The following is an 18,343-nucleotide window of genomic DNA, read 5'->3' as shown; positions in this document are numbered from 1 at the left end:
TACTTGTATTTATATTTGTAATAGTTAACATTTGTATTGTTGATGGTAATATTTGATCAACGACCAAATCGTTCACCGTCCTGTTTTGCAGAGGGTAATGCGGACCTTAAACGGGGATACCTGTATTTGTTTCTCAATAAACAGGGATGATATAAGTGGTAGGTGGATTTTACAGGAGCTTAAGGAGGATAATTCTTGGATTTTGATGTGTTAGCACAGGTTGAAGTGATGAGATCGAGATCAGTTTCCTATTTATTAAACCTGTGACCATTTTGCAAACATTTCCCAGCAAGTAAAGTGAAGGGTTTTAACTCTGAGTTGAGGTCTCCACCTGTTTTGTGGAAGGGAGGTTGTTTAGACCAGTTTTCATTTTGGGGAGAATTACACCCCCCCCCCACCCCACACCGCCTCATAGTTTACTCCCATGAGTAAAGTCAGCAATTACAACCAGTACACAAATATTTTAAGCAGGGAATTGCACAATCCTTGCAAGTCTCTGACTAGACGAAATGGAAAATTAGAAGCCACTGGTATTGAACAATGGCATTCTTTTAGATCAGCCTCAGAGCTATGCTCTTTTGTCTAAACAACTGTTTGATGAACAGATTTGTTTAATTTTGGCATGCTGTTTCGAATTACAATACACTGTTTATAGCAAAACCACCCTTGGCTATGGTGATGCATTGTTTTCAGATTATATTATTCAACATACTTTTGCAGGTGGATAATTTTCTACCTATGTATAAAAATATATTTCCTTATGGGGAGAAACAAAAAATTGTGCCATTTAATTGTTTTACAGCAAGGTAAACGACCCGAGAGTCTTAAAATTATAAGCTGCTCTTAAATAGCTGTCATAGAGTCATATTGACATTGCCAATGCCGTAACTACTGTATACATATGTATAACTTTAACAAGTGAGAACGATAAATGTCTGGTAACCATTCAGTCTGCCATCTATGAGCAGTTCTCACCTCAAACATAAAATAAAGTACTAAACAAGACCAAAAATTTATATTAGTGTTCCATGTAATCAATCAATACAACCTTCAGATATAAAACTTTTAAAAATTATTTTATTTGATTTGTTAGAGACATACAGTTGCATAATTCAGTGTTGATTTCATTTTATTTTACATTAACTGAAAAAACAGTGAGCAATCGACTAAATAAATAAATAAATAAATAAATAAATGAATAAATAAGAAAATGCATTTACTAAATGCTAAAATCTAAAAACTAGAATGTAATGCTTAGAGTATCCACTCTTAAAAGGAGAGAAATGTGACTCTGGAGTCAAAAGGAAATTAATTGTACCTTCCCACAGCCCATTAAAATAGTTTATATTAATCTGTTTATTTGCTAAAGCTTTTAAGATAATCTTCATTAATGGTGGAAGAATGCATCACAAGACCAAAGTGTTGTTTGATTTAATTAAAATTCCACTCCAACTGTTGACTTTTCTACAGAAAGAACAAATAATACGACATTCAAGATTTCCATCAGACAAGTTATACACGCGTATTTTAAACATCAGAATATCCATCATCCATCCATCCATCCATGGGTGTGAATTATGAGGTGGAGGGGGGGATGTAAACCCCCCCCAATAATCAAATCCAGCCAATACATCCCCCTGGACCCCCTTTAATGGGTGGAAATCTCAACACCCCAATGCTCAACCCAAAGTTATGCCCTTGTGTCCATCCATCCATCCATCCGTCCATCCATACACTTAACACCAATTAGCTAATTCATGTTTGAAGTTATTATTGTTACATTTATTCAGGGAACTGGGTGTAATTTCTGTGCCACGGGGGGGTTGGTTGGCATAGTGGTAATATGACCAGGGCTATTACAGTTTTCAGGGTTTTCTTTTTATTTAGTTTTCTATTCAGTTTCAGTTTCATTTTTATCTTATGAAAAATTCTAGTTGTAGTTTAGTTTTTATTTAGTTACTCTGTTAGTCACTTGCATGCTTTCGCTGCTTTTCACGCTGCACATGAAAAAGCTAAATAGAAATCAAACAATTACAAAGCATTAACAGAATCCTGAAACAAATTTTAATACACTAAAAACACTCAAAATACATGGATTCAGTGGCAGACTGCTTTCCATTTAACAATAGTCTCATATTTTAAGAAAAGATTATCCTCTCCTCTCTAGATTGCGAATTTTTATCATTTTTGGGATCCTTTATCTTTGCCGTGAACACGAATGTGTAAAAATAGCAGAGGCAGCAGGGTACAGTGTGGCGTAAATTGTAACCACAGTGGAAATCAAGGGGGCAACAATGAAGCGAAGACGAAGCTGAATTTACTTTTAGTTTTCGTCTCAGTGTTTGTTAGCTATAATAACCCCGGGTATGACAAACACAAGTGCAATGCTGGACAAGTCAGTGCAGATCGTAACATCATTGTTTTTCATTCTTTTTGCCGCCATGCTGCTAGAAAAAAAACTATGTGACCTACTGAGAAATGCTCAGACATTAAAATAGGAACACAAGACAGAATATAATTTAATATTAGAGACCCTTGGGTAGTTTGGTTTTGTTGCTTTTTTGAACGAAAGACAGACGTTCTGGCCCTGATTATGTCAGCAGGCTAGGTGGCACAGTGGTTTGGTGCTCAAGATCTCAAGTGGTTTAGCCTCAGGGGCCACTGGTACGGACATTGGGCCAGGCAGGAAAGTGGCCACGACCCCAGCGCAGCTCCAAAACAAACTGAACACACTGGGGACGGCACAAGAGAAGAGAGACCACGGGAGGTCAAAAGGCAAACAGGGAAAACAAGAACAAGCCTAAAGAAATCATAGCATACTACAAGTAGGGACCAGCACACAGCACGACCCAAAACAACCAACAAAGGAAGATAACAGGCATTTAAATACAAACAGATTATTGTCTCACAAGGGAGCAGGAATGACACATTACAGTACCACCGCAGCCAATCAAGAAGAACACAGGGTAACAAGCAACAGGTGGAGGAACTTAATTAGCAAGCACAGAACTAAGGAACTACAGACCTGCAGCGAAGGAAACACTGGGAAATACTACACTAAGAAAATAAACACAAAACAAAAGTACAATATGAAACCAGAACACATTGAGGACAAACCTAAGATAGAAAATACACCAACACACTGGGGAACAGAAAACCAAATAAGTAATTACACAGATGGGGTTGGTGTGGAACTAGCCTCGAGAGCTATGTGGCGGTGTGGGGAACAAGGACAATACACTAGGGACCGAAAGGCTGAGAGGCATGAGACAGAGAGGAGGACAGGATGACCAGTGACACCTGCTGGCCAAGTGGGGAGGGGACGGGCAGGGCTTGATGGATGAGGACCCTGACATCCAGATTATTCCATGATCAATAAGTCATGAATCAAATTCACAATAAAGATTGTCGGACTAGGGGTGGCGACAGCAGGCCAAAAGTCTTCGGGGGTGGGACTGGTGATAGTAAAAGGTGTTGATCATTTTGTATTTAAACCATACTCTCCCTGTCCCACTGAAAACTGCCTCACGAACTGGCCTCTAAAAATCGGTGATAATGTGTATGTTCTCCATGATGAACTGGCCTCGTTTCCAGCTTGTACCCCTGGCTTGTGCTCTGCCCTGTCTGGGACGAGCTTCAGGCTGCCCTGTGATCCCGACCATGAGAAACAATTGGAAAATAGATGGATCCGGAAGGTCGACTGGGATGAGAGAGCCGTCTGGGGTTGATTTTTGTTTAATTCTTGTGGAGAGTGTCATAAATTTCACTACATAACAGAATCCCTTAAAAAGCTGAGCAATAACCTGCCAAGCTAAAGTCATCTTTTGTTTGAGCTGTCGCTGATTTTTTGGCTGAAAATGTTCTCTCTTCACACTGAAGAAAACATGCAGGAACATTTGTCCCCATATGTACTGCCCTACATAATCCCTAGCCTCAATGGAAAGACCAAACAAAATAAAGGTTTCTGCATGTAACTTCTTTCACATTTTGGAGCAAAATGTCTCTTAAATCAAACCTCTACCTCAAACCATTTTTACATCGAGTTAAGTATGCATGTTAATAATTTATACAGCATTCATGCATTCAGATGCAGAAAAAAATATTATGGTGCAGCCATCCATGCATCCATTTTCTGAAACTTAATCCCAACTGGGGTGGCGGGGGGCCCGGAGCCAGGCAGGAACCAACCCTGGGTGGGCGCCAACACACCGCAGGGCGCGCACACTCACACGCACGCTTACACATTTACGGTGCACCATTTTATAAAAAAGCTGTTCAATGACCCATAATCACGGGTTTATGTTCTACTGGTAGGAATACTTAAGAGAGAAGGCCGTTTACAAATGTTCCAGAAGTGTTTGTTAGTCGAAACGATACTTTCACAAATTACTTGATGCTTTTCATACCAAGATTGCAGACATGGGAAGACTATTCCAGTCAACACAAGCACTAAGGACCAAAACATTACAAAAGGATATTGCGATTCACTTTTTCGAAGTCAGAATTTTAAGACAAGGGGAATAGAAATCCTGGTGCTTGATGCTATGAGTAGACAGCTGACCACTTAGAAACTGTGCTACATCTGTACAAGAAAAGCATTTTAAAAATATAAAGCCATCACATAAAATGAAAATCACCTGTGGCACCTTTCATCAAAACGGAACAAAAAATCCACTCAAAAATTCAAATGCATTATGCAGGCCAGCCCATTTATTGTGTCGCTGTCGGACATAATGTTCTGCACCACCATCATAAATAGACGATTTTTTGATAGCAAGCAACAAAAGGTAATTACTCCAGGAACGGCCAAGAGTACCTCTTTAATCACGGCGGAAGAATGTAGAAAATGAGAAACAGGCCATGTTGATTACGAAGATTTGTATGAGGCCTGATTGTCGATTTATTTTGCAGAAGACGCTTGTTCAGTCAATTGCACATAGTTAATGGAAAAGGTTACAGGTGGAAATTAGCCTGATTAAACTGGCCACACACATCTATCATCCCCAACGTTACATTCAGCATAAGATAGGACTGATTTGTGGCTATGACCAGAAGGTTATAGGCTCAAATCCCAGAGTCAGTAATGTCATTATAACACTGTTTGATTTTAACACTGTTGGGTGCTCGACCAAGGCCATGAACCCTGAAAAATGGCCTGTGCTCAGACCCCAAGCTTTGCTCCTGCCTGTAACCCAAAGAGGAGCCACACAGGATATATACTAAAGCCAAAAAATGTCTATATCCGTGCTCATATTTGGAGAAATAGCAAATAAAAAAGTTGCTGCTTGCTATAGCTGACTTGTTTGCTAACTTTACCTCAGTTTTGTCATTCTCAGCTCTGCCCTCCCCTCACTTGGCAGTTTCTTTACTGGCTGTAAATCCCAAACTTATTAAATCTGAAATGCACACCAGTCATAGACATTACTGCCATCTTTTACCCATCGCTTCATGCCATGGCGACAGAACGTAGCATTTCTTCGCATCATGAAACAGCACATTCAGAGCATAGCATCTAAATAACAAATAATCTTCCCAGAGGCAGATTCTTCTTGGACTGAGTGCAATGACCTTTTTTAAAAACACTGGAGGACTTTTTACATAAGGAGCAATAGTTCAACCGGGACGTGGATGGTGGCCTACAGAATTTTCGTATTTGCATGGAGAAAACTCTTTGTAGGAAGAACCTCATGATCTGATCAGATACAGAGTATCTTACACATATGAATGATTAAGCACTGCCTCTGAAAAATGTAGATTAAATTGGAATGTATAATGGGTGAATTTAGTTTTAATTGAATATATACAGTATGACGTACTGATACCTTATAACTGTATTGTGAATCTGATTGATTCCCTTGAATTACATTTCTATTCTTCTTTTGCAATATAGGCAAACATTATGAAATATACCATGGTAACTAATTCAAGTTTTTTTTTTGTGTTCCAAAAGTAGGACGTAGCAGCTCCTTTCCCTTGGCATGTTCCAGCAATGTGTTTATGTGGCATGTAATCTAAACGAGTAAATAAATGTACATCATGGAGAACAGCTTAAAAGTAAAGAACGTATGAAAAAAAAAAACATTCAAAATAGCATCAAAAGCTATTCCATATTAATCTAAATGGAACTAATGCCAAAACATCAACAGTGAGAAAAATCACTGACAGAGCATTTAGCTCGTTTTAAAAGAAGACATTTGCTGGACAAGACTGGAGAGCTGACAGAATAGAACTGATTTCAGTTTTTATTAAATGGGAGCTATTGGTTTGTACAGTTTTCCTTCTCCAGCAGAAGCAAGGCCCCTGGTGTTTCCCACGCCTTGCACAAAGGATGTCGATCCCATTCTACTGTTGCAGACGAATGAACTAATCAGGGAGGACCATTGACCCGTGGTTAGGACACATAGATCCCCCAGTGGGACACCCAGAACTTGTTGTGATAACATACCGTCAATGTCATATACAGTAGTGAATGTTCATGGAAAATATTTTTGGGGAAAAATAGGAAATGGGGAGGGGTAGTGATGGGGGGGGGCGGGGGCTTCGGACTTGTAAGATACGGTATGTCGTCGGATATGATGTGACTGCCACCATTGTCCTGGGATATTTGCTTCACGTTATCTGGTAACAGAGACTGAGGAAATCTCAGACTGCCATAAAAAGGCTCGTACCCGGAACACTTTTTCGCCTGAATCGCTTCAAAGGGACGTTAAGGCATCTCACCTGCATGAAAGCGAGCACTAAACCGTGATATGTACTCGCTGAAACCTTCAGGACCTCAAGAACCGGGGCCGGGCCCCGCATTGAAAGCTATACTCTACAGGACCCCCTGAATCATGCACTTTCTTTGACAGCACATGTGTTAGCGTACTATTGTAAATACTCAGTAGCTCTCATTCAGCAATTATTTACCAGTATTGACTTAACCATCACGTCAAGTCTTTTTCCTTTATCTGAGGGGACTGGATTACAAAAAAATCTATAGTTTTTACAGAAAAAAAGTCTTTTTTTTCTCAATGATGCATAAAGAATCTCTTCAGTTTTACTGAACTTGAAAAATGAGCTATTGTACCATGTTTCCGCAATGACTGGTGCAACAATATATAACAATGTCTGTCTGATTCCTCCTCCCTTCTGGTGCCGATTCACATACATAAGGTTACTAGAGTTGCTGCGTCTACCCGTGTTTGGTGTAAAAGGCATCTGAGGCAGTACCTGCACTTATCAAGCAGACTATCTATCTGATTCATCCATTAAGGCCAACTGCGGTGCAGCCAGAGTCACAATATGACCTGCAGCCGTAAAGGCACTCTGAAGCCCAGTAACAAAGAAAATCCATCGACAAAAGAGTTCAGTTACCAAAGGAGAAGTCTAGAGTGCTCTCTGCTGTCTAGTATCTGTGGGTGCACTTGACATTGTACGGTAAAACAAATCTACAGACCTTAACGCATTTGAGTGTCCCCAATCTGCTGAGTATAACTGCTTATTCAGTGCAGGGACATGGTGAGCCGGGCAGTCATTCCAGGAAGTACAGCACCCTGGAGGTGTACAGCACCCTGGAGGTGTGACGCTTCAGTACTAACTACTAAGCCCCGCCCTGCTTTCCATATAATTAAAAAAATATGACTTAAGTGATCTCTATCGTGCAATGAAGACAAATAATTAATCTAAATCGTACACGTCAACTGAGGATTTTTCCTGGAAGTCAGTGCCTATCCATGCCATCGGCATGACGGCTGGCACGCATCACATAATTCCCGTTTATTTTTTTTTTGAGCCGGATAACGCAATGCAATTGAACACGCTTAATCACTCGCTGCAAACATTATTAAGCAAGTCCATTTCCGCGGGTCAGCGATTTAATTGCTGATTTACGTCTTCAGGAAACTGACGTAGGAGTCGCGGTTCCGGAAAGCAAAGGGAAGCTGCGAAATGGCAAGGGACGAAACTTTTTGGTGCAGCATCTCCCAGTCACACCAGGTGGCAGTGTTGGGACATTTGATTTTTAATAATGTCCTCCTTGTCTCAGATGGGCAGTTCCGGAACCATAAACCGCCTCTTTCTGTGAACTGACTGAAGGGAGCAAATACGTGCGCTTCGTTACATACTAATGCAGATGTGACTGTTCAAGCTGAATGCGAATCCTATTCTGTGACACATCTGGAACTGAGCAAGAAAGGGAATATGTAATAAAGGCCTAATCTCTCCATTGTTGACCATGAAAAAAATACTCCATCACAGAGCTTGCAAATCACCGTTCTCCACCTGTAATGTACTATATGTTCTCATGGTGCAATATAACTATATAGCAAGTAGATTGAAAAGATGTTTCAAATGTATTATTAATAATAAAAAAGATTGGCAGAGATCAACACCTATCAACATGGACATATTTATTCTTATTTTTTACATTGAACTTATTTTTATCGAAAACCAGCCCCTAGTTGGAAAAATTCTTGACGTGTTACATCTGCTTTTGTCACACGTATTTTCCTTTTACTGACAAGAGATGCAGGCACCTCTTGAAGGTCAATGCTTGAGCGGACCAAACGCCATTGCTCTGTCGGCTGGGATGAGTCACTGAACCTACAGATAGCAGACGTATATGGTTTGGTGTGGAGAACACAGGCATGACGTGTAAGGCTGTAGCTGCCTGCATACTGACCGGCAGCGACAGATTTGTGTAATTGTTTTAGCTATTGCCTGACCGATGGGTTTGTAGAACAGTGTTTCTGTACCCGGTTCATGGGGACCCCCCACACGGACCACGCTTTTGCTCTCTCCCAACTCCCTGATCCGGAGGGAGTTAAAAATGTGGCCCGGATTGACAAGCACTGTTGTAGAATTTGCTTGGATTACAGTGATTATTCTAAATAATAGTATTTAGGGTTATTTCTCGCACTACCTTGCGTTCATGAAAATTCACAAAGAGGACACTGGTGCAGCCTCAACATTAGTGTACGTATATCGCCTGTGTATATGTCTGGGTTGTTGATAGATCCCATTTCCCAGACAAACTGGGATCTCCTCTAACAGGGAGTTCCCTGTGGACTTCACAATATACAGCTAGGCTTAGGATTTATTACGCATGTATGTTATTAAATGTGCATGATGTGTGACTTTAAGCCGGTGGTTCTCAAACTCGGGCCTCGGGCCCCACTGCACTGCTTGTTTTCCAGCTATCCCTGCCCTACAGACTTCTGATTACCTGGATCAGGTCTGTTCAGCCAATCAGAAGGGACTTGTGTGTGGGGCAGGGATAGCAGGAAAACAAGCAGGGCAGTGGGGCCTGAGGACTGGGTTTGAGAACCACCCCCCCCCCCCCCCCCCCCGGCCTTTTTTCATTGGTCAATTGCTTTCAGGATCACACCAGTGGGTCTGTTATGCCTTGCCTTTGCCCAGATGATGGCACCATCTGCGTCCCAAAGCCAAACTTCACAAGAGAGGAGAATTTTCAACTTTTTAATAGCTTTTGCTATTTTTCAAGTTTGTACAAAAATAATTCAACGAACACACACATAAACAGTACATCTTGTAGCCTGATATCTCTTTGGAGCACTGTATGGTAAATAAATAAATACATAAATAAATTATCATTAAAAACATTGCAATTATTGTAAAATGTTCAAGATAGTAGCATTCTGTTGATTTAGCTTTGTGCAAAACAGTCAAGTTTTCCAGCATTGATACGTTCAGCATGAATGATGTATGACTCAACTAGTGTCCATCCCTTCTGAGTTTTTCAGACTCCTTTTCTCCTTCATTGGCCTTTTAAGAGACGTTTCACATCGTGTTTCAGTAATAAACAGCTTCAGGACTCCGCTGATGTCTCTTTCGAACCGCTAGCAGAGATCAGCTGGCCACAGTGTTGTATCCTTCAGATTAATCACGTCCTTTGGTCCCAGGACTGCCCGTCTTCCTGTCACAGCTCCCCCTGCTGGCTGATTTTGTTTGCGAGTCGTCCAGTCAGCTGCTGATAGGCTGCGGACTTCAGGAAGCGTGGGTAACTGTCCTTTTCCATGAGGGTGTAAATCTTATCCTGTGCCAAGCTGAAGCAGGACAGAGTGGGCTGCTCCAGATTCTTCTTAGTGATATCTCTGGTTTCATGGTCAATGTTAACCTGGGAAAGAGGACAAGAAAATGCTGGGTTCAATCCCTGGGCTGTTAGGCACCTGCCATATCCGAATACAGGGCTCCTTAGCTATCCTGTTATCTGGGATATTAAGGCCGACTAAAACATTATGTGAATCTTAACTTACTTCTCTCGGTGCATCGTTTTCGATAAATTCTTCGAAGATTTTCTTGGCTTTTTCCGGTAACTTGGCGGACGACTTTGTGCTTTTGTAGTCTTCACAAGCGAGGTAGAAGGCGATATTTTCTTCACTGAACTCTGTGACCAAGAAAGCTTGAAAAGCTGCTAGACCATCTGTTAAAATAATAATAATGATAAACAAATAAAGATTATGATGCGGTAGATTAACCAATGTCAAGACTACATTCAGTAGAAAACAATATCTCTATGCTTGGCTGTTTAACAAAAAAGTGTGTTTCATGCTTGTAGCTAGGCCCCATGTTTTATGAGATCTGGATATTAAACCCAAAGGGTTTCTCGTTTTCCCTGCCGCCATAGGCTATCGTGGGGACTCATGACTGAACCACTAGCCTCGACCCTCGCACAGGAAATGCGTTTCCATTAGCTGTGTCATAACTTGATTATGCTCCTTCAACCTTCATTTCAGCCCAAGTCTACATCATTACTGTATGAGGTTGGAAATGACTTTGAGGTATGTCACTAACTCCCTGCTGTGAAGATGGGGGGGGGGGGGCAGAGGTCACACTTACTTTTGCTGGAAAGCAGCTTGTCAAAGGATTCTCTCCATTTCATTTCGTCTGAGGTAGGCAAGCTGATGGAGAAACCAGCCAGTTACATTCACATAATAACGAGATGCGATTTACAAATACGACACTGCATGCAAATGTCACAGCAGGAGCAGTTTAGTGCATTTTGATGAGGGATAACACTGAAACAGTAAATATAAAGGCAGGCCTCATTGTTCATAGAGATATATCTTATGTAACGGAATGTCCTTACCTTAGTTTGACTGTTTTGTGTAAAGAACTAGGATTCACAGCTCTGTGAAGAAAACTGGAAAACAGTACTTTGACTTCCTTAGCTCTGAAAAAAAGGAATTCAAATAGATTACATGCAATCATTACATCACCATATTTGCTATATGTCATTTCAATAGATACATGCTTTATAAAATCGTACTATAGATATAAAATACAAATATCAATTCAAGAGTACTGTTCAGGATATACATCTTTCCTCTGTCCTTAATACTGCTATTTTGTTAGCTAAAGAATTAGTCGGCAGTCTAGCAATTCACTGTGAAAGGTTAAATGGAAATCCTTGAAAGCCTTGAAATCACGCAGGAAATTTCCATGGGCAAAAACAAAGAAACGCACCTCTCCAAGCAGACAGCAGGCAGGAAGGAGTGTCCTCTGCACATGACGGGCGGTGAGCTTTGAAGCCTCTGTGTGATTATTCGGCAATACACAGCTGGAGTGGCTGCATCAGCAGACTGTGCCTTGAGCCTGCGAGCCAGGGCCTTTTATGCAGCAGCTTCTCTGACATCATCGGCCAGCTCAGCCAATGAGAGACTCTCAGTAGGAGGGAAACTGTCATACTCTTTAGCCTTCTGTGGCCTGTCTGGTCCGTTTCTCTGGAAATCTTTTTGTTTTTTTTGTCACAGGAAAATGTTTTTTTTGTTTTTCCAGTAAAACAGTATGGTAATGAGTATGATAATACTCTCGCTCCGCCATTCCGTGATATGAGTAAATCATGGATTTATCAAAAATCTCATGAAGAGAGGAAAAAAAGACAAGTAAAAAAAAAAAGTGGCTCAATAAATCGTTTGATGTATTCTGTCAGACATGCATGCGTCTCTTGAAATTTGAATAATAAAATGAGAAGCTTGGTGATATCGTGTTATATTTCTGTTCAGGTACTTCCAGCCTGTTTTCAAATAATTATAATGATGATGAGGATTATTATTATTATTATTATTACTGTGACTGTACTAGATAAATGGTTATACAACATGGATGGATAAATTACCATTGTAATTAATAATAATAAAGTAATAATAGATTATTACTGTAATTAATAGGGCAGGGTCACTGTCTGTTTATCTGTCCTTGGTGGGTGAATCAGGCCCTTTCATGTCCCTTTTGACGCTGGTCACACAGAGGTACGTATGTCACTCTGCTTCTATCTTCGCTGCCCTGATCCAGCTCACTGCACTGGCAGTCCTCTCCTGACCCGACTGCCATTTTGCTTTTCGTGTATCTGTTTCCTTCTGTCTTTTGTATCTATCCCTCCCTGCTGCCTTTGTTGTTTCCAATAGTGACCCCAAATAAAATTCCTGCAGCCCGACATCACGGTGCTCTTTATTATCGAAGCGTTATCATCATTACTGGGAGCATCGTTAGGATGGTGAGGATGCGGACGGCAGTGATAATAACAGAGGGCCCCCCCCGCTGTGATTCCGGATTATCTGCGCTTCCCATCATTTTCAGGGACATTGGGCTCATATTCGTTATTTAAAAAAGGAAAAGGAAATGAAAGGATTTGCAAGGACTGCATTAAACTCAATCTACGGGAAGATTTAAAAGCGACGGGGAGGGAGAAAATCCTCGGAAGAGCCTGAGGGATCCGCCCACTTGGACGGAAAATTAATAAGGACATTGAAAATGGCGGAGGGAGCCACTGCCACCTCGCCAAGCCCTGCGGGGGGGTTCGGCCTCGTCGTGACGTCTTCCCGGTGTGACTGTATAATGAGGCAATCGGAGGCTAGGGAGACCAGCCTTGAGGTGCGGAGTCTCACCGCTGATGTAAGCTGCTTGTCGACGCCGCTTTGAAAAGGTGAAATCATCGCAAAGGGGTGGGGGGGCAGAAAGTAAGCGCTTGTGCTTCAGAGGCCTTCCAAGGCTAAATAAACCATTTCAGATCAGCCAAATTGCTACGAGAAATGCGGCGGCTGGCCAGGAAAGGCTGCTCTCGGTGTCTTGGCCCCTTTACGGCAAACCGGACGCTGTGTGGATGAACGGCCACGATCGTGGAGGGGCGGATACTCTCTGCGGTGGCCACAGTAACGGCTGGTGGAAATCTGGTTTGGTAACATAAGAAGGTAGTATAGTGGTTAAGGCTTGGGGGTGTCTGTGTACCCCTCTGCGTACCCCTCTGCGTACCCCTCTGCGTACCCCTCTGCGTACCCCACTGCGTACCCCTCTATGTACCCCTCTGCGTACCCCTCTGCGTACCCCTCTGCGTACCCCTCTGTGCCATGCTGGAGTTCCTCGGAGCAAAGCCCTCGCTGATTTCGCCTACTTTGCCCTCTGTCTTCTCATGACTGGGAAGTGCCCGGTAAGACTGTGAATTGTCTCGGATGGAGGCTTATGTTTCTGTACACCTGGGCTTTCGGATTTCAGATATTCAGAAATGAATTATGTTGTGTTTGTACGAAGAACATGAACAGGTGAAGAAGAAGAGCGTATTCTCTGTCACAACAGGACATGTGCCCGTTTTAAGGATGCAACCCTAACATTCCCATAATACATGTAACATTCCTTGAGACTCCTACACAACACACTCCTCTTACAAAAATATTTTTTTCCAAGCTTTCTTCCAGGGTAACTAACTTCCCTAACTCGCAGTAACACGAAAGCCCTCCAAATTTTTTTTTACCTTAGTCTGACGACGCCTATATTATGACTCATTTATAACAATGTAGATTAATATTTTGTTGGGATGATGAAGCACAAGCATGAAATGCACTCAGCGGCACCGAGAAAATTACAAAGCTTGAGTATATTTTCCCACAAATTTAAATAAAGCGCAATGATGTTGCATATTTTCATTGCCTGCACTTCTTGCCATCCATCCATTTTCAATACCCACTTGTCCGGTGCAGGGTCACGTGGTTCCAGAGCCTACCCTGGAAGGCAGGAAACAAGCAAGGATGGGGCACCAACCCATCACAGGACACACTCACCACCTAGGAACAATTTGGAAGCTCTAATTTAATTTAGACTGTTGGGGAAACTGGAGGAGACTTCAGAATGACACAGAGAATGAACACACACACACACACACACACACACACACACACACACACACACACACACACACACACACACACACACACAGACAGGGTGGAGTCTCAAACCCTGGTCTCCAGAGGTGCGAGGCAACAGTGTTCACATGAATCTTTATATGTGCTCACTGATATTCAGCGTGAAATGGACAAAAAATTATTTAAAGAATGTCCTTCTATAAGGAGATAACCTTTCTACCACATAAATTGACTGACTAACATAATTATTGTCCGGTTTCGTTTAGATCTCCTTATTCCATTGTATTTAGACTTCCTGATTGCATATAAAGAAAGAGTAATAATTCAATTCCTATAAGGGGTTCTGCTCCTGGACCTTTGAGGAAGGTGCTACACCAGAAGTTCTGCATGAACAATAAAGGTGTTATTGCGAGCGACGCTATTAAATAGTGAATGGAAATGGGCTTAATGACTTGCATGTAAGGTACGATTTGCATAACAAAAGCCAGGAAGGTTCACCCCAACCACATCTGTTAGTACCAATTAACTGCGTCTTGAGGGAATTTGCTGCAATAAACATCTTTGGCCGTTCCTGGCTCTTTTCTCACTACCTGCATCAGTCTATAAAGTGAATATCTTCACAGCTGCACCACAGCAGCCTCTCCAGGTGATTCAGTGTTGAATTTCCTGGCAGCCTGAATAGGACAGAATGTTTCAGACGTCCGTAGTGAATACAATGGCCTGCTTGTTGTCTTACGACAGCATGCGGACTAATCTTGGTTAACTTTCTGTGTCAGGAAATAACAATGTTTTTAGAATTTAAATTAACCGATTAATTATGAGCATTGGCTACTTAAAAATGTAGTAGAAAAAAAAATGCCTGATAAAATACTAGGGGAAAAAAGTTCATTTTAAAAAGTATTTTTATCAAACATGTATTTATCACCAAAATTCTGTTTTTAGTAAAATGTTTTTTGTGAAAGATTTCTTCCAACCTCTGGACTTCCAACCAGTCCAGAACAAGGACTTTACAATATTGCTTCACAATTAATAAACTTACAAGAAACTAATAAAATACGAATACAATACGAATGATGATTTTGAGGAGAGATGTTGTTTCCTGTATTAAAAAGATTGATAGATTGGAGTCGTCGCATACAGTTGTGTCATTGACTGTAATGTGCATGACCTACTTTACTGATAACGGTAACCTAAATATTGCCTTGGGCCTGTTAGCTACTAGGGCAGCAGACAAAGTTACGTAAACAAATAGGACTCACACTTCCTCTCCTCACTGAGTGTTCTGAATGAAAGCCCAGCTGACTCAATCAATACTGCACTGTTCTCTGTCTATCGATATTTTTAGTTGGATTCACAACAGCTATTGTAACAGTGCTGTCATAATTACATTATTTATGTGTGACCCATGACAAACCTGTCGTATAAAATGTACAGTGACATAAGGGACAGGCTGGACAAATATGCAATGTAGGTTATAGCGACATGTACATAGTATTTGTGCAGCTATTTAGCTGATGATGATGATTCTCCAGCATTAGTGTAATAAACACAAATAGACAAAAATGAGCCTCCGAAAGGGGCAGCAATGCTGACTGAGAGAGTAGCAATGTCCTAGCACACTTTTGGGGATTTGAGTCCCGCATTTGCTTTGTGTGTGTGTGTGTGTGTGTGTGTGTGTGTCCTGTGTCATTCCATCAGTTATCCCAGCTATATGCCCGACGCTTTCTGGATAGATTCTACTGATATCTGGAAATCTCTGAAAAACACAACAGCCATCTAACGCATCAGTCACATATGAACAATCGCATCAGATCTGTGATACGTTCTTGTGCAGCACCAGTTCCCTGTAGGCGAGGGCGTGTCTGTGACGCAGAGGTTTTACATCAGGGGAAAGGCCTGAGTCTCACCCCGTCTGACAGAGTGGTTTTTTCCTCCCATAAGTCACAGAGAGAGAGATAGATAGAGAGATAGAGAGAGAGAGAGAGTGAGAGAGAGAGAGAGTGAGAGCACGCCTCAGGACCAAAATAATTTTACAGGAAGCTTCCTGACCGTAAAAACTTTCTTTCTAGTGCCAGAATAAAAGCAATTACAGCCAGTATGTAGACTGGGGTCATGCAGATCAGGTAATATATGCATTAATTACAGCAATCATTAGTCTGAAGATTTGCTGCCTGCAGTATCTGCATTGGTGTATCAATGATTAACTGGATAAAAGACCATAATTTCATTTATCCCGTAAAGAGCACAAGAAAAGACATGTGAGATAATGAAGCGTAATGAAGGCTAATGCGCTGCATCCCATTGGTGGCACTTTCACTAAACACTACCGGATGTTCCGAATACTCCAGCCACATTTCATCAGTGTAATTTTAGAATTGTTGGATAGGCATCTGATTACTGCAATACATGTTGAGCAAGTCAGGATGTTAGTAATAGACGGGAGCCTGTATGTACAGACCAAAGGGCTGAAGGGGCAACGCCAAAGTGAGTCACAGCAAGAAATACGCAACACAAAAATCATTAGAGTCAAAGGTGTGTGTTTGTTCAGTATAATTGAAGAGCCTAATTTTCCAAACCCGCTCCGTCCACTTTTTTGTTGTCTTTGAACCGAGGCCGCCGATAACATCAGTCAGGCTTCCTCATCATATACTACAGTATTGGGAACCATATCTCACTCAGCCCTCATTTATTATAATGAAGAAATTCCATTACTTTCCCTGCTTGGAGCAGATCCCAGGCGGCATAGGGTACAAGGCTGGGGTTTGGGGAGAAGCTGACCCAGCTGTTCCTGTGTCTTTGTCTTCTTAGGTGACCCCTTGACAGTGAGACAGTGGCCCCTTTCTCGCCTTACAAATGCTCATCTCTGCACCCAAATAATACCAGCAATGTCTTGGCCGCTTTCCATGCGCTCCCTATTTGTGCGACGTCACACGCTCCCTAAACAGCAGTTATTCTCGTAAGCATCTCAAGCGGAATTTTCCAAAGCTCAAAAATTCCAGAAGCTTGGATGTTTGTTTATTGCTTGTCCCTCCATGCCGGAAGACCAGAATTATCCGTGTGTCCGTCTCTGCTAAATCTCTTCTGGATATATTTAGCTAATAATAATAATAATAAAAAAATTAAAATTGTGTAAGTTGGTAGGAGCCAGAAATGTTTTAGACAGCTAATACCGGCCATCTCCATCAACATCATTATTGTTTGGCCTTCAACAATTAGTAGGCTAATGTAATTGCCTGTCTATATATCTCCGCAGCTGTTTAACTAGGAAAAAGTCTAAAACTGAGGCTGCTGAGAGCAGGACCCGTGGCTGGATTATGTTTTTTGCATTAAGTACACGTGAGTAGCCTACTGACTGCGAGTGGTTGCGATAATTGGCTGGAGAGGTTGCCGTGGGATCGACATGGAATCTCGGAAGGGCACTGTTGCTGCCAATTTGCATATCAGTTTCCTGCGGCAGACAGCTACCCATTGCGGAGAGCGTCTTTAATTAAAAAACGGTCTCAGGTTTGACCTCTCCTTCATGATGTCAAATGACTTTATGACTACAGACTGTGCTTAAGCCAGACCATATGCCCAGTGGGTAGCAGCTAATGTTATTTTCATCGGCCGCAGAGCAGGTGAAGGCAGTTTAATGCATCGCATTTAAGTTAATGAGCAAAAAATACCTGCGATGCAAAGTGTCCCCTGACATACGAGAGATTAAGCCCTTTCAATGATGCCACCGCCCGGATCCGTATCGATAAAACAGCCCGAAATCGAGCGATTTGTTATTGTAACACTGTGTCACGTGGCATCGCCCCATCACAAAAAGTGACCCAGCTGTGAGAGATGTACCCGTGCACGTCTGGCTCTCATCCATCATCGTGTGATCCAGACAAAACAATGGCGGTCCAGCCTTCGAAGCGATGATTATACATGGATACTGCAGGTGACGTCTGTTCCTCTTTCCTAATTGCCACCCTGGCAGGTGCCTCGAGTTATGCTGTTTAAAGCACCAGAATGCTAAGACACAAGCCACTTAATACGTAGCTTGATTACATAACTTTAAGGCAATTTGAGAAAAAATATATCTTAAAACCATCTGGGTGTCCAGCAATGGAGACATTCATAAACGGGTTAGTAATTCAGCACAAAAATGAACTGCCTTCATACCTCACTAAACAATACCTGGCATGTTTTTGAACAGTAATATGCAACTATTACAGTAC

The 18,343-nt window shown here is 41.8% G+C and overlaps 2 protein-coding genes across 3 annotated transcripts in view; one reads left to right on the top strand and one right to left on the bottom strand.

Annotated features, from left to right (window-relative positions):
* The window catches only part of LOC125716238 (regulator of G-protein signaling 4-like), a 327,463-nt gene that overhangs the window by 17,976 nt on the left and 291,144 nt on the right, over positions 1–18,343 (top strand). The window lies entirely within an intron of this gene.
* On the bottom strand, positions 9,446–11,583 carry LOC125716240 (regulator of G-protein signaling 16-like). Its single transcript, XM_048988358.1, has 5 exons — positions 11,467–11,583; positions 11,090–11,173; positions 10,840–10,901; positions 10,257–10,423; positions 9,446–10,117 (listed from the first exon to the last, which is right to left on the bottom strand). Exons 1-5 carry the CDS (start codon positions 11,508–11,510, stop codon positions 9,920–9,922), a joined length of 555 nt encoding a protein of 184 aa, XP_048844315.1. The 5' UTR covers positions 11,511–11,583; the 3' UTR covers positions 9,446–9,919.

This window comes from Brienomyrus brachyistius, chromosome 21, assembly GCF_023856365.1.
Source record: "Brienomyrus brachyistius isolate T26 chromosome 21, BBRACH_0.4, whole genome shotgun sequence".
In the NCBI taxonomy this organism is placed as follows: domain Eukaryota; kingdom Metazoa; phylum Chordata; class Actinopteri; order Osteoglossiformes; family Mormyridae; genus Brienomyrus; species Brienomyrus brachyistius.
Note: the sequence above shows the minus strand (reverse complement) of the source record. Positions and strands in the feature narration are given on the sequence as shown.